Source organism: Myripristis murdjan, chromosome 12, assembly GCF_902150065.1.
Source record: "Myripristis murdjan chromosome 12, fMyrMur1.1, whole genome shotgun sequence".
Classification (NCBI taxonomy): Eukaryota; Metazoa; Chordata; class Actinopteri; order Holocentriformes; family Holocentridae; genus Myripristis; species Myripristis murdjan.
The window spans coordinates 14,981,949-15,005,750 of record NC_043991.1 but is presented as its reverse complement, the minus strand read 5'-3'; the positions used below and the strand labels follow the sequence as shown (position 1 = coordinate 15,005,750).

Here is a 23,802-nt window from a genome sequence, read left to right as displayed (position 1 = left end):
CGCAAAAACAGCAAAAGCCAAACCAACCTCAGTCTTTTGAGGTCTTTTGTGTACTTCTGAAATGTTTACCATAAACTACTCCTGTGTCAGCCAAATATTCCAAACATAAATAGTTACAGCTTCAAATACACTGTGACCAATCACAATTACATTTGAATGGTAAAACATAGATAAAGTATATGTGTATTCATCACAGATTAAGTTTAACAAAAATCATTCATCCCACATTAACTCATTATTAACCATTAACTGATGAGTTCAAATGAGATGATGGATACAAAATATCTTTCACTAAAGCACTAGAGGCACCATCAGAAATTCACATTTTTCAAACTGCTTCTATTGACAAAATATAAACTGTATAATACCAAATATTTGAGGCGGTGCAAGCAAGATGCACAAACAATAAGCAGGGCCTTTTCAAGACTAGACTATAAGTTATCAGCTTAATCTGGACACAACAAGAATTTTTATAAATTTTTCAGTAGTTTAGTAGACTACACGCAGCAGGACAGTTCTTTCTACAAACACATTTACCACTTGAAAAATGTAGGCTTGAGTCTTTTCTGATTGGCTGGCAGGTGTGCATTAACACAGTGTACTGCACACGTAGTGCGACTCGAGTTTAATCCCCTTTCTAAAGTCATTCACTACCCAAAGTGGATAGTGTAACCATGGCAACATTAAAAAGCCCAGCTGGCAGAGCTTATTTGTGATCAACTGCGGCAGCACAGCTTGATAAACTGAAACACACCAGTGGAAGTTTTTATATTGTTTCCTCCTCTTTCCTTTATATTGTTGAAAATACAGGATTAGCAGTACGTATTTGTGTGTTAATGGTTTATTACACACCTACTCATTGATCAGATCACACATAATCTCCAATATTATAGGAATTATGTTCCAGCAGTGTGACCAGCTACATCATGAGTGATAGAGATAATTATTCATTCATCCTATGTGTCCAAAGCTTCATGACATTTTTTTTTACACATTATTTGCACACATTATGTGCAATAAATATTTCAGTGCAGGAATTGCTCAAGTAAACTGACAGCCGTCCTGTGTTGTCAGAAAAAGGGGAAAGAAAGAAAAGAACTTCCACCCACAGAAAGGTTTTATTCTGAGTTGAGTGAATTTACGCTTTGTAATATAATATATAATATAATATGTAACATAAAACCTGTTAGCGAGCACGTTAGGCCACCTCTCTTTCTGGACCTGAAAACCAACAGTTTCTCTCATCTCACAGTTTTTCTTTAAACCCACTTTTTGGAATACCACCCTGGCTGTCCTAGTTTGTTTTTTTATTTGTTTCATTTTTGAACACAAAAATATCCATCTGTTAATCTCACTTAAGAAAAATGCTGTGTTTTAAATAGGGGTGAGATGAATAGTTACGCTTTTTTTTCCTCACAAACATTAATTGTGTAACTTCACTCCAGGCATTTTGTCTCTAACATGAAATTTCTCTGTTGTCTAGGTTACTATGATGGCACATTATTCCACCGTGTGGTGCCTGACTTCATTGTTCAGGGGGGAGACCCCACTGGATATGGGACAGGTGGAGAGTCTATTTATGGACGGCCATTCAAGGTCAGGCTCCATCCCTTCTTATTATTTGTCATCAAAAAAAAAACAACAACAAAAAAAAAAAAACATGCCACAATGGGATGTAAACAGTGAGAAATCAAACTAAAGGAAAGTGTTTTTCTGATGTTTCTTGTGTAATTCCCCAGAGGTCAGTGGTAGAGAAACTAGATCCATGTGTAGATCTGTACAAGCGATAAATCTGTATGCAGGGATACATGAAAAGCATTCTCTAGTTATGAATCTAAATCCAGTCCATATCAGATTTGTAAACTGCATGCTCGGATTTGTAAACTGCCTTTGAATTACAAATCCGTTTCCACAGATTTTAAATCCATACCCTCAGAATGAGATTTGAAAACAGCAGTTTTGCGTTTCATGCACTCATATTCCATTGAGAATACAGATTTACAAATCTCAGGGTATTTATTCTACCATGGACCATGATCTGTAGTTTACAGATAGAGAGTGATATAAAATCTCTCCGGTCTCTGAACTTAATTGATTGGATCAATACAAAATATTACATGACATAAAGTTTAATAACTTAGAATCTGTGTTGGCAGTGAAATGTGCTGTCAGGGACTTCCTTGTTATGTGTTGTCCAAATGAAAAGCCTGATGCTAATTAAGGATTGTAGCTGGACATCAGGATGAATCTCCTATCAATTAATTTCATCAATAGCAAATCTGTGGATTAACCCATTCTGATTTCTGATTGAAAATATATTTAATGTATATTTTTATATATTATGACAACAGTTGCATTTGGTAGAGTTATTGTTCTGTTTGTGTCAAATTATTTACTTGTGTCAAATAAATTTTATTCACTGTTTGTAAATAGTCTCGCCTCCGGATTGTTTCAGTTTTTATTATTAACATTAACATCAACCCCTTAATGTTTTTAGGGTATAACTTTTTCTCACAGATCGATCTGTTGCCTGACAGAAACGGCTTCATTTCAAGTACATATGGTTGCAATATTGAAATATACTTTTAATTAGTGGAATAGCTCAGTATATGTTTTTCTGTGCTTCTGCTTTTAGGATGAATTTCACTCCCGATTGCGATTCAATCGGAGAGGTTTGGTTGCCATGGCGAATTCTGGCCCACATGATAATGGCAGTCAGTTCTTCTTCACCTTGGGACGTGCAGATGAGCTCAATAACAAACACACCATCTTCGGCAAGGTAAATCTACAGTAGGGATTGTGATGAGATAAATGTTTGCTGTTCTTTATAATGAAGATCAGAGTTGAGAGGTGAATCAAACTCCACTCAATGCAAAAGGTCACTACTTAAAGGAATGCTCCAACTTTTTGGGCAAAGTATCCTTTTTCTGACTTACCCAGACTGAGAGAAGACGTTCAATACCACTTATTTACAGAGTGTATCATTTGCATTGCAGTATGTCTTTGTAGAGCCATGCCGGAATTGCTTGTCTGTGTAAATGACTGAATGAAAAATGTACTTTTTAATAGATCATGCACTATTGTTTATTATCAAGAGAAGACTGTGCAGGTGCTCGTTCTTGTAGAATAATAGAATAAATACAATTTTTGCCAAATTATAGAGTAACGTCTGGAAGCATCATGTCGCCCACCAGGTTGAACACAGAATATAAAAACCTCTGTGTTTCTGTTCATAGTTGAGTAACAACTTGACAGTCCATAAAAAGTATCAGTGAAGAATGTACATTTATGTTACTCGTCTGCTGGATCTGCTGTGAATAGCAGCGTCGCAGCAGATTTCTGTCCATGTGAGTTGCCTCCTATACAAATGAGCCCAAATGAGCCTGATTTTTCTAGGTTGTGTGTGAGAAAAAAAAATACGACAAAATCTTTGGACTGCTATATCAACTTTAAGTTTCTCCCCTCCCTTCCTCAATAATCCCTAATGTAGATCACTGGAGACACGGTTTATAATATGCTCAGATTAGCAGAAGTTGAATGTGACAACGACGAACGACCCCTGAATCCCCACAAGATAAGAACTACAGAGGTATGTCCTATTATGTTTTTTTATTACACAGTCTACTTGCTTAATTTCTTATTTTAATATTGTATCTGCAATTCAGATTTCTGATGTGAAAATCTGTTGTGTCGTCAAGGTGTTGCATTCCCCTTTTGATGACATTATTCCACGTGAAATTAAAAAAGCCAAAAAGGAGAAAGACAAAGAGGAGGGAAAGAAATCCCAGTCAAAAGCAACCAAGTGAGTGCCCAGACCTCACCTGTCTTTGTGATTGCAACAGACCTCCAGTTTGCACCGTTGCTGCTGTTGTTGTTATTTTTCTTTAAATCGAAATGTTGATTTTGATAGGAACTTCAGCCTGCTGTCATTTGGAGAGGAAGCTGAGGAAGAGGAGGAGGTGGCAAATCAAGTCAGCCAGGTATTAAATCTCAAAAGTGCGGTTGTGTCTAATGCAGGTTACACATCACTGAGCTAAAGTAGATTATTATAAAACAGAATGCTTTAACAGTAGCAATCTTAACTTTAAGCCCATAGTGGTTAGGAACAACTATACAGTGCATACCTGCAACACATTTCCACAAGTTTTTGCAACATCAACAACTACAAATATAAAATCTACTTAAACCTGAGAATCACTGTGAGGAAACAATACTGATATTTTGACAGATTTGGGGTTTAGATTGCTACAAAATACTACACGGAAATTAGGCAAAAGGTGTCTGTTTAAGTTATTTCATTTGCTCACATATCACACTGTTTGGTTTTTTTCAGACGCTAAAGGGAAAGAGCAAAAGCAGCCATGACCTGCTGAAAGATGATCCCAGACTGAGCTCCGTCCCAGCAGTTGACAAGTATGCACAATAATAAATGACATTTCTCGCATCGATGAGCTTCATCATGTCTTTTCACAATATTAAATTCACTCATGTTCCTTTTACCTTGATAGGAAAAAAAAGAAAGGGACACCAGGAGATACAGAAGAGGTAGGTTTAACATAATGCGAGCATAAAAAAGTACAGTTCGATGGACATTTTTTGTAGTTTTGATTTTGTCTTATAAAAATCCGTGTGCTCTTGTCAGACAGATGAGGATGAAAGTATCGAGCACGTGGATGAAGATGAGGAGTATGACTCAGACAAGAAGGAGAAGATGAGGGAACGCATCTCTCAAAAGCTAACAAAAGACAAAGGGAAAGAAAAACCGCCTGAGCCCAGTGAGGATGACCACGGGAAAAAGAGCAGTCGCAGGTGTGTGTGTGTGTTCTTGACTCATGGCACGACCTTGAACCGAGTCTCTCTACAGCAGTTTTTCAGCTATATCCAACAGGTGGCCGGTTTGTTGGACACATACCTGGTTAACACTGTAAAAGCTTGGGCAGATTGTTCTTCCACTTGTAATATGGTTGAGCAACCTGGTGGGGGGGCTGTTGAACTACATACTGAATAGAAAATATGACCAGGCAATGTGAGAAGCCTCTACAACTTGTTTCTTTCATGAAATTAGAGGAAAAGGCAACTCATACCTTGCTATTGTGTTCAGCAGTCAGTTAGTTGCAGCCAGAGCGAGAGAAAGAAGGCTGACTTAGAAGTGGAAGGATTTTTGTTGTTAAAACCTTGTTTAATTACATGTTTTAATATGATGAGAACTTATACAGAATAGTTGAACATAATCCGAATTAATGTTTATTTACCCTCACAGTGTAGTCAAATGATAGTCAAAGAATGCACGCAAATTCTGTGAACTAAATATTTCTTCTTGAAATTATTGAGCAAAAATGATGGTTAGTAAAATTTTCCATGAAAAGACGCACGCTTGCATTTTGAACACCAACCAGTGAAGTTTGTGTGCGTTTGTGTCTTCGATATATTGGATTAAGAGAATATGATTTTCATGGCTCTGGTTCTCATGAACCTAGCATCGGGTGCTGAAGCCCACCGCTGTTATCTTCCAAGCATCCTCTTGCACTGTGCCTAACACACATGTACACTCGCTTGCACTCATACACACACACGGGCACGCACACATTTTAGTTCTAGCTCACTGGACCAACATCAATGGGCCTGGACATAGCCGCCAAGGCCTGCTATGTGAATCAGGAATGTTGGCACTCAAACCAAATTACTTACTCTGCTGTAGTAGAAGCAAACAGTACTCCTGCCTGAGCCAAAAGTGTCGGCGAAATGAAGATGAGGGTGGGAGGCAGTAGAGTATGAAACAAAGTTGGTATGAAACAGATCTGGGGACAATGGAGAGGAGAAAAGAGGCGATGGTGCCTTAAAGAATGATTCATCTTTGATCTCTCAGTGGTTATAGTTGGCCGGTTATCTTTCTTCTGTATCCTCTTAACAGGTAGCCCTTAACACACTTAATCAACATACCCTTCTCTCATTAGCGCTAATGGGATAAGGAGTGGGCCCCCAGTCAGTTGTGTGCGCTCTGACTGACAGCCAGCCCAATGCAGGCAGACTGTAGTATATTAAACACAAGCGCAGATTGTTTTGCTACAAGAACTGTAACCCAACACAGTGGTTTGTCTTGGCAGGGAATCAAAGAGCAGGCTGGTAGGTACAGTGTTAGTCTGGGACAAAGGGGGCATTGTTGGAGGGTGAGCCCCGCTCTCCCACCATTGCTTTGCTAGGGCTTTCAGCTGCTCTGGACGCAAGGAGGAACACAGACTGATATCTAGTCACCTGGGAAAGAGGAGAGGATGTTAAAAGCACTCACTTTTCCCAGTTCTGTCTTATTGATTTTGCTGATGCCAACCTCAGAAGCATTTCCATCATTTACTCTCCTATTTAGTTCTCTTGTATTAAAATGCATGGAATGTAAGTGAAGGGCAGTTTGGTTTACTGTGTGTGTCTGCTGTGGGTCTTTCTCTCTCTCTCTCTCTCTCTCTCTCTCTCTCTCTCTCTCTCTCTCTCTCTCTCTCTCTCTCTCTCTCTCTCTCTCTCTCTCTCTCTCTCTCTCTCTCTCCGCTGTGTTCTGGTTTCAGCTGAGGAAAGATAAAACGGTGACTGTATCTTTACTGTCAAAGTAAAGTATGAGACAACCTTGAAAATTAGGAATTGCTCTGAAACCAAGTAGCTTTTACACCGGGTCAAATCTATCTTACATTTTTATCCAGCAACCAGATGATATTCACTGCCATATTCCACGGCTGCAAATTCTTGGACTTGCAAGTTGTGAAATAATGGTGTTCTGTACCTAGGCCAGAAGTGGTTAGACTTTATCTTAACGATCAATCAAGTTCTGTCAAGAGAATACAATATTTTGTTAGAAAATAGCCTGTTTACCGCAAGCTTTTCTGGACATACTGTGATTTTTTTTTTTTTTTTTTTTTTTGGTGTTGGTTCTTCTGGTTAACCTTTTACACCCATTGTTGGACCCTTCTTTTATATTACTATTGATTAAGTCTGGTTTTCTGTGTTCGAAGTAGGCCAATCCAGGGCCTCTTTAGGGGGGTTGCTTTATAAAAGACACCACTGAATGAAGTCCCAAAAGCAGTGTATGTGGTAGTCGCCACTTTTGTTAAACCCGACGGGGCATGACTGGGGAAGCAAAACGCTTCCATATGGCTGTGGGACAGAGCGTTTGCTGCTTCTGCCAGCAGGGCCTGGCTCACTTCTTTGTTGGTTCTGGTCATCACTTTTCAGTTATAGCAGGCTGAAGATAATGACAGAATTGCACTTTGTTATTTTTATCGCTTGCTCTCACATCATTTCTTGATACCCGATAATGATGCTTTTTTTTTCTTGCACTGCCTTTTACAAAAGGCACCTATAAAGCTGGTGGATAGACTGCAACAGAATTCATAAATATTGAACGGTAGCAGCTTTATCATCACATTGTCCACATGATGCCCCTGATAATACTGTAAAATATTCATGTCATGAATGAACACGTCAGACTTGGATCATGTTATAGTTTCACCAAGGGTGCTCTCTGTGGGTGGTGACAGAATTTAAGTCTTTTGGTTATTCTCATAATGCACTGTGTAAACACCTAAGATGCATAATTGCCATGGTCTGTTATGTTAAATGTTGTCAAAATAGGATCCCTGGTTGTTGTCAAAGACACGTAGCCCCCAACACTTCAAGTAAATTGCATGGGACCGGTGAAAATGAAAATCTTTTCCTCAAGGAAATTGTGCTTTAATCTATACCCAGTACTCATTTGTATTACTTTGCATTAGGTTAGCAGCCTTATGCTTTTGAGTGAAGGCTGTAGTCGTGGTGGAGTAGTTGATTAAAAGCGATCAAAGCACTGTTCATTCTGGCGTTCTGCCCTGGGTGCAGAATGCCAGGTGTTTCTGGATAGCTGATGTTGGTCTGTTCCACTTTGACCATATATCTACAACTTCATGGGGTAAATAGTATATACTGTCTAAACTTCTTCCTAGTTTAATACAACTTGGTTAAAGCAAGCATTCTTTTGGCCTTGTGGACAATGCAGCTCACACTTAAATGGGACACCGCGCACTAATTATCCTGACCAAGTGGCCATACCCTAGACACTGTCACTGTGTATTAATTGGCTGCACCTGTCTCTTGTCATCGGTCATAACCCAATGCTTTCTCAGGGAAAGGTTACAGAGATCAAGAAAGCATTCAACGCTGTTTTTGTGCAGAAAACCGCTAGAGATAATCCAGTTCTTGGCAGCAGGATTGTGTGTGTTTTGGAACTGCCAGGTTTACACATCTCTGGCCCACTGTAGCATGTCTACCCCATATGGGGTACTTGTTCACTGGAAATGGTTCCAGACAACAATGCATGTCTGAGATGTGAGGATTAGATTTATATATGTTTTAATGGCTGAGGGGGATGAAAAAATTGAAATTCACTTGGACTGTGAAGAGAGTGAACTTTTGAATGTATATCTCTCAAACAGGAAAACTGTTTTTTGAGGAATAACTTATTCACAGCTGAATGTAAAGTATTTAAATATTAAAAAAATACTGAGGCTGTTATAAAAGTTTTAGTACTCGCTCTCTTCCATCATCGGTTGCTACCAGCAGGCCAGTGGATCCAGTAAATCATTCCCAAGCAGATGAACCATTCTAAAACAGGAACGTCAGTCCACTGCGCGGGTAATGTGTGTGGATTGGTCCAGATCACTGTGCAAAGTCATGCAAATTCCTGTGTTGAGGTTGGATTTCTCCACTCTAGCTCACAGTTCTCCTTGGCTATTGACCAAGCCATGGAGTGCCCCCTGAGGGGAGTTCACCCAGCCATCTTGTTGTTCTAGCACATTCATCCAGATCACTTGCTCAGTCATAAGAATGATTTCATTCCACCCTTGCAAAGAGTGGCTGCTGCTGCATCCTTATTGTGTCGGGACAGACTCTGAAAAAGTCTAAGCAGTGACACGCTTAATGCTGTGGCTGCATTCTAGCTTAAAAACATTTTAACTTCGTGGTGTCAACAATACTTGAAGCCTGGTAAACATGGTTAGAGAGTAATTCAAGAAAGGCAAGCAAGCAACAAGGCAAGTGCATTTTAGGTAAATGTAGTATTTCATGAACCAAATCAGTCATCATTACACTATTTTAAGCCCTCGTATAGACATGGGAGGGTTAACTGCAAGGTTGTGAATCATGAGAGTTGAATCTTGGTCCATTGCCAATCACTTTATGTGCTTTCTTTATGAAAAGTTAATCATCCACAGCTCTCTGGGTTTCACTTTTTTGAATTCTCTAAAAGAGTGACAATAGTTGGCAGCCCTGTAGAGACCAGTGCCGCAGGGATCGGGGAGTCACAAACATTTTTTTCTCTGCTTGGGATTCATAATGTATCGAGCTTTGCCTATTTGGAGCAGTTTGTCTCTCGGCTCATGATATCTGAGTGCCTTTTTTTTCTCTGCAAAGTCTTTTTTTTTTTTTTTTTGGAATGACAGTCACAGTCTCCTCTCCTGCCAGCAGGTGGAGAGTCATGGTGAAGGCTGGCATTGTGTGTAGAATGGAGGGATGGAAGGAAAGGTTAGATAGATGTCTCCCCTCCCTGGTTGTTGGAGAAAAGGGATAGATAGCACGGAAGAGAGCGTACACTGGAGCTTCTTCAAAGCTCTTTCTTCCATTAACACTCTCAAAAATGGACACAAAATGTGGATAGTCACCCATATTATTATTAACATTACTCTTTTTATCTTTGCTACGTATACTTGCTTAACCTACTTTGAAATAGGTAACACCTGGGTGCAAGTTACTAATTTAACCATTTTTTCTTAAACCTAACTTTTTGAGTTAATTGAAAACAAGCTTCAGCATCAAACATTTTATCTGGCATAGCAAAGCAGTACATCCTAATTTCTGCAAAATGAAAACTTTGTGGCCTAAATATAAACATGGTAGTATATTCATGATTTTTGAGTAATTGTTACCCTTCAAAATAATATGACCTACTTTAGCTGTATCAACATGTAATTTATTCAGCATATTCAAAAACTGTGTCTTATTGAATAATTTTTTTTTTGTCTTTTGCGCAGATATAAGGAAGGGATTTTACATTCGTAGAGACAAAAGAATTTGTAGTGTTGTAATGTATGGGCTTTGGGAGGAATTTGCTGAGCCCCAAGGTGTGCATTAACAGGTGTTGTTGGGGCTTTTCCTGTCCTTTCTGGCCTCTCTTTCTTTATTGGCACTGAGGCTGTGGAGCCGATTGTTTGGCTGTTGCCTTGGATATGTCTCTTGTTTTCCAAATGGCAGCATGTCAAGGCAGGCAAAAAAATGATCACTCAGTCAAAAGTGTTCCTCACTTGAATATACGGTCTATATATAGTCGTCGAAGAGAGGCTTTAGTGTTAGTGGCTAATAGTTATTTTCCCCCAGTCAACTAGCCATTTTAAAACAGTGCCATTAAAGCTGGTTTATAGCCTAGAAAAGATCAGTTTTACATAAATGACCAGAGTTTGCTTCTTCAGTCATCATACATCATGATGAAATAAAAAAATTTAAAAAAAAATCAGTACCTGGTAAGTAATGAGTGATATTTATGTGTTTATAGTAATCTGTGAATTATTGCTTAATTTTTCTTGTTAGTGTCACATGACAAATACAAGAACAAACCAAGTGTATGTCTGACTGGTCCAGCTGTATCCTCAGGAGCAGCAAGGAGGCTTACATAAAAGAGACATGGCATTAAGTCAGCCACAGCACTTAATATTTGCAAAGACACTTACGGTTAAAATATCAGACATCACCAAATCTGATGCCTCAATTCTTTGCCCCAGACAATGTCAGAGAACTAGATGAAGGTAACATGAGTGTTGGACAGCTACAAACAAAGGAAGGAAAGTCCCAGATAAAAAGAAAGGAAAGGATAAAAATGAATGTCGGTTCAGAGAAGCAGATGTAAGAAACAAAGGCAGCCATTGTTTGGTCTGGAGATGCCTCACGTGTTTCTGGGCCAGGGGCCCAGACTGTACAGCTTACCTGTGCTTTGTGGCTCGACGAGAGAATGGGACCAAAACAGAGCTGTCAGGCAGTACAAAAATATTATCATTTCCTAACATAACATATCTGCTCTGCAACTGGCAGTAGTCTCAATCATGTGAAAAGGAACAATAATCAGCATAGCTGGCACTGATTCAGGCTTCTAGCATTTAGCCTTGCATGAGCTGGGCTTTGGGCCACCTGCCAAAAGGGACCCTACCTCACGTCCAGGAAGCCAGGATCTGCCTTGGCCTGCCTCTGCCATGCAGTTAAAGGTTTTTCATGGTGGCTGGACATCGGCAGAGCTTTAAGTATTTGATCTAGTGCCGGTTGAGGTGTTAAGACATTTCTTATTACTGTGAAGATGCCATTGAGAGCATCTGCTCTTTGAGTGTCTCATGCATCTGAGATAGTTTACGTGCTTCTTTGCACACAAGGCCATCCTTGACGTCACACGGTTTCCATCAAAAGCATATTCTCCTATTCCTTTGTAGGCATTCACTGTATGGCTGTACTTGTATACAACTAATCACAATTATTCTTGTCAAACAAAAGTATAACCTGTTTAAAGCCTTTGTTGTAAATTCCTGTGACTGGGTTGTATAATTTAGGTTTTAGTTAGAATTAATCATATAAATGTGTTTTAAAAACCTTTTGCAGCGCGCCAACATGTGTAAACCATCGAGGATAATCTTTTTAATGAATTTCAAATTTCAGCTTCTGTCAGACGTTTCCTTTAATCTAATTTATTGAATACATTTGGTATTGCAACACTAAGGATTAGTGACCGCAAAGCAAGAAAGATAGTGCAATTCTTGTCATTATCTGCTCAACCACAACACCCTCTAGTGCTTCCAGGGCTCAGGACGGCCTGGGAGGAGGGGTGAACAGTCAAGGCTCCATCTGATTTATTAAAGAAAACTAAAGCTTTTAATATACATTCTTTGACACATGTATAGAGTTTTTATACTTGTTTTTATACCCACATAACCACACACTCATCAGCATGAACATTGTATTTTAGGAAGCATGGAGTATATCAGATCAATTAATATTTGCTTCTCGAGCTGTTCTCTATGCATATGCTAGGGTGTCAGAAAGAAGTTCTTTTAGTTTTAGTTTGTTTTGTTGGAAACTGGACATTCGCTGCTCAGTGTGTTACTCTATCAGCACTGCAGGTAGTCTGTTTTGGGTGTTATATTTAATATTAGTCATGTGCTTTGAGTTTAAATCCTGAAATCTCTTTTCTCCCTTAACAGTGAGGAATTACGTAAAGAGGCGCGCCAGTTGAAGAAGGAGCTTCAGGCCATAAAGCAAAGGAAAGAGGAAAGCTCAAAACTTCCAGCAGAAGAAGCCAAGGAGGGTATGTCCACAGCTTTTATCCCACTCCGTCGGCTGATTGATACGAATTGCTGTCACCCCAAAATTAATTTATTGGCTTTTTATCATTTATATCTGTCTGTCACAACTATTTGTTTTTAGGTAGCCTAATAATGACATTCGAAGACGCTTTGTTTTCCTGTTTTGTTTGTCCCAGAGCCCTAAGTGTGAGCAAAGTCTCTAAGAGGGTGGTCCGTGCCACATTCTCTGCTAATGGACACTAAGACAGGCAACCCTCTGATTTTGTCAATTAGCTGCAGCCGCTGTCTATTTTTCTCCCCAAGGGTCTGCATTTTTGTGTTAAAGCTTGCAGAAAACTGTGTGGGCAAATTGTTGAGTGACTGCCATAGTTGAACATCAACCCGCTGTGTGTGTGTGTGTGTGTGTGTTTGTTAGTTAGCAGCTATGGCCAAAGTGATTCTGTAAAATCTGCACCAAATTTCCTCCGTCCTCACCACACTGCAGCTCTGCAGTCTGTCATAATTTTTTGACAGTGTCTGGATTGTTGTTGATGTACAAGCTTATACTGAAACACATTTTTGTCAATTGCGAAAGCCACAGGCCAGAGGTTAGTTTGAGGTTCTGTGTACATTGTTGTGCAACAAAACGAAATGGTTGCTGGGGTTTCTGTAGATACCAGCTTAACTGTGGGGTTACCACCAGCCAAAGTTTACTGAAAACCATGATGTGCTTTTGTTGCTCAAACAGTGATTTGGTCTCCACAAAAGTTGATGCCTCTATATATATTTATTTAAATACAGAGACTGTGCCCACTTTTGACATTTTCAAGACTTCAGGTTAAAGACCACACTGTAAAATGTCCAGAATTTAATATGACCATGAATACCCAAACTAACCAAGAGTGTCTTGGTATCTCTGAGCAAATTCATTGCTAGTAGTCGTACTTGTGATACTTGTGTAAAGTTTTTATAAATATCACAAGTGAAAAAAGGCCTATCCCTTCACAAAATAGGCTCGATTGCATGCTGCTGTGCTGCAACAGTAACAGCCATACATTGTTATGCAGAGTGGCAACTGGGCTAAAGCTTCTCCGTTATCTTGGAAGGTATTTAAACTCTGCCAAGAGACCTTTGCTTTGTGTTTTTCTGGCAGCTTAGCTAGAGGCAGGAGTCTCTTTAAAGAGTCCCCCCATTACATTTCTGTGTTGGAAGAGAAAGTTAATTCCATTAGATGGAATTCTTAGATGTCATGGGCCAATGGCCACTGCAGGGGAGACGGATGTCTGCTGAACTGCTGTAAATCTTGAAGCTCAGCTCAGCCGCAGAAGAGCACTGTGGTGGAGGGTTGTTTTATCTCATCCCGCTGGATAAGCAGTGCAGCAGTTAGAGCACACACATTAAGTCTCACATTGACTCTGCCATCTCTTAAGCTTAAATCATTCTCCCAGTCCTGTTCTGACCTCTCCGTGAAGGTCAGCCTCTGGTCTCATTTCACTCAGATGCTTCTCAAGCTACTCAGCTACTTTTTACCAAGATACTATGCAGGAGAAATCATCCTACCTAGATTTGAGCTTTGTATAGAAAAACCCTTCATTTTTATGGAGCAGACATTCTTACACAGCATATGCCATAATATACCATATGCCTTGTCGCATACTGGATAACTTAAATTAACTTAGATCATCTATTTTTACCTCCATATTCATGCGTATTGCGTTCACAAATCGGCTCTGTAAAACAATTCTAATTAAAATATGAACAAGTTACAAACATAACTCACATAAGGAAGATCACATAAGGAAGTGGTGGTTTAATTGTTTTTACGCTGACTGCTGAATTTTCAAAATCTAACTGAATGAGAAAGTGGATCCAGGTTCACCAGATCTACTTTTCGCGTTTGTCAGATCACCACATTGACTTTCTCATTGAAACAGTTATAAATGTAAAGTTACGAAAATTCAGCAGTCAGCTGAATTTGTGGTACAGCAGGATGAAATATCGATCATATCAGTGACCTCAGTCTCAAGAGAGATTAGAGAAAGTTATTTTTCCTTGTAAATTTCCATTTTTGATCAAGAATAAAGTTGATGAGATCTTGCGTCTTAGCCTTTTACTTTCATGGTCCTTCATGCAGCATTATGATACTCTGCCTTCATTTTGTGGACTTGGTATTTGAATGGTTAATCCTGTATAGTAGTATGGTTTCTCTGCTTGTGCACTTGCTTCAGTAATATTGTTTTAGTTTATGAGATCACAGAGGTAAATTAGGCGTCACATATTTGGATTTTGAAGGCTACATCATGACTCATGTGGTTTGTGAGTGGAGGCTGGTAAGGTGATTATGATTACAGCCCCTCAAGTAGGACAGGGGTCAAAGTTGTGTTGTGACAGGGTAGGAAACCAGTTTGTTTTACAGCTAAATGAACATGTGTATATATATATATGAACATAGCCACTGCTCATCCCAAGTGCTCACCCCAAGGTTGATGTAATTTGGACACATGCATCATTTGCAGAGGAGAAAAAGCTAAAAAAAAAAAAAAAAAAAAAAAAAACATGAACCGGTCAAGAGGTATGCAGAGCTACAGACAGAAAAGCGTGAGTTGGATACAAACACAGGAACAGTGAATCTTAAGAGAGAGGCAGCTGTGGCTTGTGTACAGACAGCAACCTTGGAGGCAGCGGCAGAGCCCTGTGCACGTCACTACGGCTATAGAGCTGGATATCTACAGCTGTCTGGTGGGCTATCGGTGCCAAAGTAAGCAAATCATTGTCAGAAAACAGACATTGTTGAATGAACAATTGTCCGAACGCAGTCTAAACTGAACAGCCAGAGGTTTTGCAAGGCATTCCATATCACAAAGAAAGCTTACCAACAGCACCTCATGCTGATAGAAGCTTTATCAGGTGGCAAACCCCTATGGACCCTAACTCATACATACAGGCTTTCTGGTACACAACATGTCAAGCTACCAAATGTTCAAGAGTCATTCCTCAACTCCCACTGCACCACCCTCCAAGCAGACTGTTGTCGAGACCCCCAGACACACACTGAATACTGCAGCACTACAGGCCAGACCATGAGCCCTGCAGCATGGTGCTAAAAATATAGTGGTGGACCAAGAAAGAGCTGTTCACCACAAACCCTGCCAACTCAAATGGGGTTCAGAGAAAAATCTCTAGAGGAAACAATTGCAGAGAGTGAGAAGAAAGTACTGAGGTTTGTGGTCAAATCCAGACAGGCCAATCCTGCTCTAAGATTTGAGTTTGACAAAGCTGTCAGGATGTTCACTGCTCTCATTAGCTGGGACGGACCTCTTCAGACTATTTGCTGTCCGGAGCTGCTCACACTCACTCAGAGCCTGTGACAGAATTGTTGACATGTCAAGGCTGCCAGCTCAACACGGAGACTGGAGAAGTTTCTGTGGTTCTGTTGCCATTCATAGTCATCTAATATCTTTTGATTGATAATGCAATCATCAAGTCTGACAAATCAGTATTGCCAGACTGCATTTCAGAGCTTGACCCAACTAGCCAGATCTTTCTATTACAAGGGGAATGATATTTTTGGAGCGCTCAAAATTTTTGGAGAACACTGAAGAAAGTTTCGCTTTCATGTCGTTTCACTTCATTACTCCCTGACAGAGACAACAACGTAATGAGCACCTGGCAGAGATTGATTTTAGAGCGGCTTTATAATCTGTGCATGCACCCTGAGCGGTGACAGGGTGTAGGGAGCAGCAACACAGGGAGGGGTGGCAACTCCGTGCACATGAGAGGAAACACAGGTAGAATGATAGCAAAGGCCGCTTTACATGATCTTTTTTTTTTTTTTTTTTTTTTTCAACAGACATCTCTTTAATTTTCAGCACTTATTATAACATGTTCCTGTTGTCTGGTTCCCACTTTCTGTGCATAACAGTCATTTTTAAAGCCTTAATTAAGAAACATTCTTAAAAACTGTAGATTTAATAGCCACCTTAAAAGATTGACAGCATTTTTCTTTTTATACCACTTAAATATTATATGGATTATGCTTGTGTGCTTTGGGAAATTGATTTAACTGAAACCTTGTCAATACTGTTGTTAATCCAAAAAAAAAAAAATTTTAACAAAGGCAGAAATTTGAAACATCAGTTTAGCTGTGATTAAGATTAGTGTATGTTGGTGTTCCTCTTGCTGTTCTTCCCTTAACGTATAATCATTTTACATTTTTTGTAGAGGGAAACAGCTTATGTTAAAAGGAGACTTGTAAATTTGAAAATGACTGAATAGTAGTGAATGAGATACTATAATATGGTATACAGTGCATTATTGTTCTTTTAAATGTGCTATACAAATAAAGTTGTATTGTATTGTATTATTTACTGTCTAGTGACAGTCATTAGTTGGTTCATTTAAAGTAGTGGATTTAGTGGGTGTTGATCTTAATACACAAATCAACCTGCTCATTTATTTATTTCTTTTATTGTAGATGATTGATTGATGATGAACAATTAAGCTACTTCACTTTTCGGGGTCATGCTGCTTTGGCTTTTCTTGGAAAAGTGTTCATTGTTGAGAGGGGAAAGGTAAACTCCTCCCAAAAAGAAGAGGCATTTGTCGTCCACAACAATCCGTGGTTGCTACAACATCAGTGGCTTGATTTGTAGCTCTCCTGGGCCCAGGTGACAGGAGAGGGGAGGAATGTAGTTAGAAAGGCCATCAAACTCAAAGATAGTACTTAGTGACACAGCTGGAGAAGGTGATGTGTGTTCCTCATGTAGGACCCCAGGGCATCATCAGTCAGTATCCTGCATGTCACAGGCTGAGGCAAGGAGGCAGAGCATGAGAGGTGACTGGGGGAAAGATGGAGGGAGATCACTTGTTGCTCTCATAAATCAAGGGAAAAGATTTGCACCTCAAGCAGCAAAGCAGACTTCCGTGTCGACCGCAGGGAACAGGGGAAAGTGTGGCACCCCCATTTTCAGGGCTGTGTTAGGGAATTCCAGTGATTGCTCAGTATTTGGAGTTTTCCTAAAAGCCTTGTGAAACAAGAGTAATTGCATGGTTTCCTGGACTTAAATGATAGCCATCCAAACCAAACACCCTGCGGGACTTTTGTTGCTCAATTAAGTTCTTCCTCAGATGAACTTACAATTTCTCCCCTAAAAAACAGCCTTTCCCCTTTTAAGTAAGTGATTTTACCACTCTTATACACATTAATAGCAGTTATTGTCATAGTATTATAGCACTGATGGGCTTAAGTGAAAATATAATATATCATAAAGTGAAATACCTTCCACTATGGGAAGGACCAAGTGTAATCTAAATGCTTCAACTTATTATTATAACAAATAAAGTTGTAAGGAGCATTTGGTACTTAAAAGATAATCGACTTTTTTCACAGCAGCCATTTTGACATGAAATAGCAGGTAAACACAGGTGTTACTAATGACATTAATTAATGTTGTGTTGAAAACTGAAAAAAATATTCTTGTCAAAACATGATAAAGTGAAGTCTTTCAGCCCAGTAAGACCTCCAATTTGCTGATGATCAGTTGCTTAAATCATGTAAATTGAGACATTATATATGTTATTGTAACTAGTTTGTTAAAATAACTTTTACAATGCTGCAGCTAGCCAACTAGTATGAGCTAGTTTGCAAGTAAATCATTCAAGTACTCTAGTGCATGAGGCACTAACTGTACCTCCTATAATAATTACATTTGCCGATGTGATATCTCCCATCTGTCAAATTGTGAAAATGCATCAACACAAATAGTAAAAATAGCGGGGAATTCGCTAATAAAATCAATTACACTAGCAAAGCAAAACAAAAACAAGAAAAAGAATTTTAAAAGGTTTATAAATAGATGAATGAATCATAGAAAACAGATTGTTTTACGATTAATTTTACATTTATTTTGTGGGCACTCTAATTTTCAAAACATAAAGAACGCTTTCATGCTGAAGCGATTTAATTCTGTACTACTTCCAGCGTGATGTGAACGCAGCACAAGATGCATATCCAGCAACGTGACCAAGGAAGTGTGTGAGCAGTGTTAAGAAATGTTAAATTGAAAATTAGAACTGAAATTTATCGTGATTGTTCAGTCACAGTTATTTAAATAAATGGACCATACATGTTGGTGTTATGCTAAAAGCATAAACACATGTTTTAACTGCCTGTTGGATTCTGCTGTGTGAAGCTGCTTTGGCCCTGCAGGTGTGTATTGGATGGTAGCACTCCCTGTGACCTGGACGCATGTAACGCGTTACAGTGATGTAAAATTGAGAACACAATCAATCATCAAGATGGAAAAAACAAGGGAACAAAGGCCCTGTAAAAACATAACTGTAATTAGTCTTCAGTTATTGCACTCATGGTGTAAAGCAGTTTGTTACATGTCTTTGTGCTGATCAAAGCAGAGCATTCCTAACAGTCCTCAGTGTTTATTTACTTTACTAGCAGTAAAAAGTGGATCGCTCACATTAATTATAGTCATTTATTTATTAAAAAAAATCAGCACACCATATTTCATAATTTGAAAATGGCAATTAGATGTTAACTTTGCCAAATGTAATAGCTAAATGTTTCATTTATTTAGATGGATGTTTTGGATTTCCACCTCAGGGCAGTGTACTGTACAGAGGCTTTGCCCTCAGCCTCATGCAGTGGGTCAGGAGTCAGGTTCCCTCCTCCAGTCCTGACACCCCCCAGACTGTCACTGCTGACCCACTGGGAGCTGCAGGAACACGCTGGACAGCCGGCCTCCTGCAGGGGAGACTTCCTCGATCTTTGTCCCCCAGCTAGAGACAGAACTGGGTCGGACAGCTCAGTGAGCTGTCACTCTGTAGTTGGATTAATAAATGAAGCGGGCTGCTGCAGATGTGTTTTTTTCTGTGTTTCCTCATATTTCATCAGTGGTAACACTGACAGAAAATTTGTAAACATCTTCAGTCACTATGTAGAGCAAACAGTGATGTTTTTATTTGCTCTGGCATAGTACAGTGTGTGTTTTTTGTGCCAGTGTCCTTATCCACTCTCTTTTCCTGCACATGCGCACACATAAAAAGCCATTCAGAAATTCCAGTAATTGTTTACATGGCCCAGCGATTGGGTTTCTCCAGGTGAAATTCACCTGATGTTAACCGGGTTTCTCTTAATCCCTGTTCTGGATAATGGAAACCAGGTTTCTTGTCGGCAGTAACCAGATTTCATGTAAAGGCAATGAATGCTCCACTGTAAAGTAGTGCAATATTCATAGCTTGGCAGCCTGTGAGAAATGACAGGCATTGGACTTGTGCATGACATCATTTGTTGTGTCCTGCTGAATGTGTTAAGACGGTTAGTCAGTATTGCCATAGCTTGGCCAGTTAGGTGACGCTGTCCCAGCTTTTTGTGACATCCATTTTGCTGTGGGGAAAAAAGCGTGCGACCAGCCGGCAGACCATGCTCACCGTCTGCCACTGTGTGACTTCACAGCCTGTGCGTCTGAACTGGGAGATCTGCAGAGGCACATGAACAACTTGACACACAAATGTCAACATGGTGATTGCCTCTCCTTTCATTCATCGTAGTCCAGGCCAAGAGACTGTTTACCGCAGAGGAGGACAGATCAGGAAAACTTTTCCAAGAATTGACATTACCCCTGTGCATACTCTTCCCCTACACTTCTGACCTGCTGGTCATATGTGTGGTATCAGTATACACAAGCGTACTTCAGTTCAGTTTTCCATTTTAGGTGTCCATGGCCCTGTGTAAGACCAACGTTTTATGTTCTGTCATTTTCAAGGTATAGGATATGAATGCCAAAATGCCAAAACACGATGCAGTACAAATTTCACATAAAGACAGTGGGGAAAAAAGTCCAGGAAATAGAACAGGGAAGCCAAATAATGCAAAAAAACAATGCTATTGTTGAGTCATCCTTATTTTGTCACTGCCTTTTTTTCTGACTTGCAGTTAAAACCTTTTTTTTTAACTGACAGAAGTGCACCTAAGCTCCTGATTCTGTTGAGGTTTAATTGTGTCTTTGTTTTTTGCCTTGGGGTGATCGCTTACTTAAGGATTGCGTATACAATACCAGCAATAATGTAGGTCACCTTTTGAGTAAGATAAAGTGAGGGGTTACTAGGTTAGGGCCTCTGTCCTCTACATCTGTGTGAAAGTTGGCACTAGTATGGATTCATGCAGAGCATGTCAATCAGAGATGAGAAGACTGGGCTGTTTTTGCCGCAACTTTTCACCTCTTATATTATCATGTCTCCCATCATGTATGGCAGCAACAGTCACAGCTTGACAAGCTTCACTTCCTTTTATCTTTTCTCTCTGATCATGTTCCGCCCATTTTCTTAACTGCTTACCTGTCAAAGTGTTTGAAATGATGTGAAGCGGTGGTAATTTTTCTCTCTCTAAATGTTTGTAGTGTCAGAGAACTCAAATGTGTTCTTGCAGGACTTAGTCAGCTCCAGGGCTAATATTGTGTAATGGGTCATCATTGTGTTCATATAATATACTCATTACATATCAATACATATTGATATCTATGGATATAGATATAAATATAAATATAGATTTTGCAGTGGCCAAGAAAAAACGTGCAGTCTCTCAGATGGGACTGTATCATAACCCTTTTATTAGCTATCACGTGGAACCAAAATCCGCTTTACTATAATTTATTTGCATAGTGATAAACATAGAAGTAAAATTATACGCTTAGAACAGGGACAACATGTGAAATACATGGAAACCATGTCTCTAAGATGGAGCTGAAAAGTTTATGTAACATTTGTTCCGATTTTTTTCCTGAAACCAGAAATATGACAGATGTACCTGTTTAATCATCAATAATGTAAAACTTAAATCCCTCTCAATACAACATATCATGGTTTTAGCTATCTGTGAGGCTACATTTTTCCATACAGGAGCTAATGCATGTTCCACCTTGGTTTTGATGAAATGGGGTCGACCAGGGGTGTTTTTCATATCACCACAGTGAAAAAACATTTGAAGAGAATATGTATTAATGAATCTAAGTTTCAGTCGCTTTGTGGTTAACTGAACTTCTAAACTTACTTAGAAACTAAGCAAACACAATTAATGATGTATAGCTGTTGATCAAGATGTAATAATGCCTAGTAGCCATCATTGATTTTGTTTAGGATGAAATTTGACATCACTTGTCTTCAAGTGATTCACAAGCCAACCACTACGATTAATGTGGACAGTAAATGGGTGGGACTGACTTTGATATACTCTACAGTCAAGTTGTTGGTAATATGGTTTGAATATTTTTGTGATATAGTCATTCTACATTGGATAGTCATTGTGTCATATGTCTTTTTCTCTTTTGTCCCTCCAGGTGATAAGAAGCCCTCCAGTGAGGCTGTGGCAGAGTATCTGGAGGGACGAAAGAAGTATGAGGACCTCAGGAAACAAAAGTTGAAGAAAGGTTCCAGCCGGGAACAACAGGTAGAAAAACTCAAATTGTGCATTATTCATTTCATTCATTCTGTATTATCGTTATACTACAATACGATGTTTTTTGTCTGGTAGACGCTGGCTCTCCTGGATCGCTTCAAGACCAAGCTGTCGTCAGCCATCACTGAAGGCCCAGAGGAAGACGTAGAAGAGCTGGGAGAGGATGATGACAAGGGATGGTCAGTAAGCTCCATCTCATATAAGAAAAATAAGTTCCCTTTTTATTCTGTGGGTTTCAGCTTTTGCAGAAGAACTTGAAGGAGTTGAGGATGATTACACAAAAGTGACATGATGACAAAAAACAAAAAAATCAAATGATAATTAAAACCTAAGAAAGTAAAAGGCAAAACAGAATCAGAAACAGAAACAAATAAATAGGGGGAAAAAATGAGATACAGTGGTCCCTCATTAATCGCGGGAGTTACGTTCTAAAAATAACCCGCAATAGGCGAAATCCGCGAAGTAGTCAGCTTTATTTTTTACAATTATTATAGATGTTTTAAGGCTGTAAAACCCCTCACTACACACTTTATACACTTTTCTCAGACAGGCATTAACATTTCTCACTTTTCTCTCTTGTTTAAACACTCTCATAGTTCAAACCTTCGTAGAAATATAAGTCCAGTATTATAGAATGAACGCATTCTGTACTGTACAGGAGACACGGCACGGAGGAGATTGATTGACAATGGTCTACAGTCCCTTAGCCAATCAGGACGCAGAACACAGTGCACAGGCTCTCCCTTAGCCAATCAGGACGCAGAACACAATGCACTGTTAAAAAAAATAATAATAAAAATAAGCATGTAAAATTGCACTAAAAAAAATCCGCGAAACTGCGAGGCCGCGAAAGATGAACCACGTTATAGCGAGGGACAACTGTATACCAAAGATACATCTAAATTAGATAACAGATTTTTTTCTGGCATGTGCACATTCACAATCCAGACCTATTCACAGTTTGTCCTATTGCTGCCACCCCTTACTGTTGTTGTGGCGAGGCTGCAGACCACCTCTACCACGTGCCACGTCTGATACACGTGGACTCCTTTTCACTTGACAGGAAGGAGGTTCAGTGGCGGAGAGCAACACGTGCAGAGCTTCACGCTGCATCCCGCTGAACAGGCCTCCCGACCAGCCAGTAGGAGTTCCTTGTGTAGCAACAAGGACACACTCCCTCGCACGTGAACTCGGCCACTTGCTCTCTAATAAACGCGGTGCCAGGACTCAAACCTGGGTGTCTGCAGTGGAAAGTGATCTTACCCCTGCACTACCCGGGCGCCCTAGTTAACATAAGTTAAGCGATGAAAGAATACAATGTGGTGATAAACTATATAACACTGAGAAAATCCCTAAATAGTTTGACTTCTTGTTTTCACACCAGTGTTATGTTGAAAAAGCCAGAATTTATTGGTGCGGTGATTCACTTCCCTAAATTTCTAAGCTATTTTACGTGACACACAAACAAACAGTGTAGCACCCTGCTGCGGTCAATCAGTTTAATGTTGAAAACACAAACAATGTCATGATCGATGTGTGCGATCGACCTTGCAGTTACTACATTGGTGACTACTTAGCAAACACAACCCCAAAAAACACTTTATCAGCTGTATCCTGTTAATGGTACACTTATTTTGAAAAAGCCTCAAAAATCCACATCACCACAAGCAACTGTACTCATGAAAAATCAGAAGTGTCTGCTATAATTCATTTAAGTTTGCTTTTAAATTCATTAGTGTGGATGATTTTTGACCTGGGTAAACTGCATGATGAACATTCTCAAACAAATTAAACAAAATCCCATTATTGCACATGACAACAGACTTGTACACACCAAAATAAACAAGTTTGAGGAATGCTAAAAAGTATGCAAATGAAACGTCATAATTGTTCACAGTTATTTATTGACCTGTAACTGTGGTGTGAGTGTCACTGTATTGAAAAGACAGGTTTGAATCACTTTTGCGTTTGAGCTTGCTTTGGCCTTTGAGCATGTGTTGGACAGCG

At 39.5% G+C, this 23,802-nt stretch overlaps 1 protein-coding gene across 1 annotated transcript in view; it reads left to right on the top strand.

Annotated features, from left to right (window-relative positions):
* The window catches only part of cwc27 (CWC27 spliceosome associated cyclophilin), a 46,894-nt gene that overhangs the window by 2,791 nt on the left and 20,301 nt on the right, over positions 1–23,802 (top strand). Inside the window, exons 3-13 of the mRNA XM_030066004.1 lie at positions 1,484–1,596; positions 2,636–2,779; positions 3,491–3,589; positions 3,699–3,802; positions 3,911–3,980; positions 4,334–4,413; positions 4,509–4,545; positions 4,643–4,809; positions 12,249–12,352; positions 21,677–21,786; positions 21,871–21,974. Of these exons, the coding sequence (XP_029921864.1) occupies positions 1,484–1,596; positions 2,636–2,779; positions 3,491–3,589; positions 3,699–3,802; positions 3,911–3,980; positions 4,334–4,413; positions 4,509–4,545; positions 4,643–4,809; positions 12,249–12,352; positions 21,677–21,786; positions 21,871–21,974 (1,132 nt within the window). The remainder of the gene's footprint in view (positions 1–1,483; positions 1,597–2,635; positions 2,780–3,490; positions 3,590–3,698; positions 3,803–3,910; positions 3,981–4,333; positions 4,414–4,508; positions 4,546–4,642; positions 4,810–12,248; positions 12,353–21,676; positions 21,787–21,870; positions 21,975–23,802) is intronic.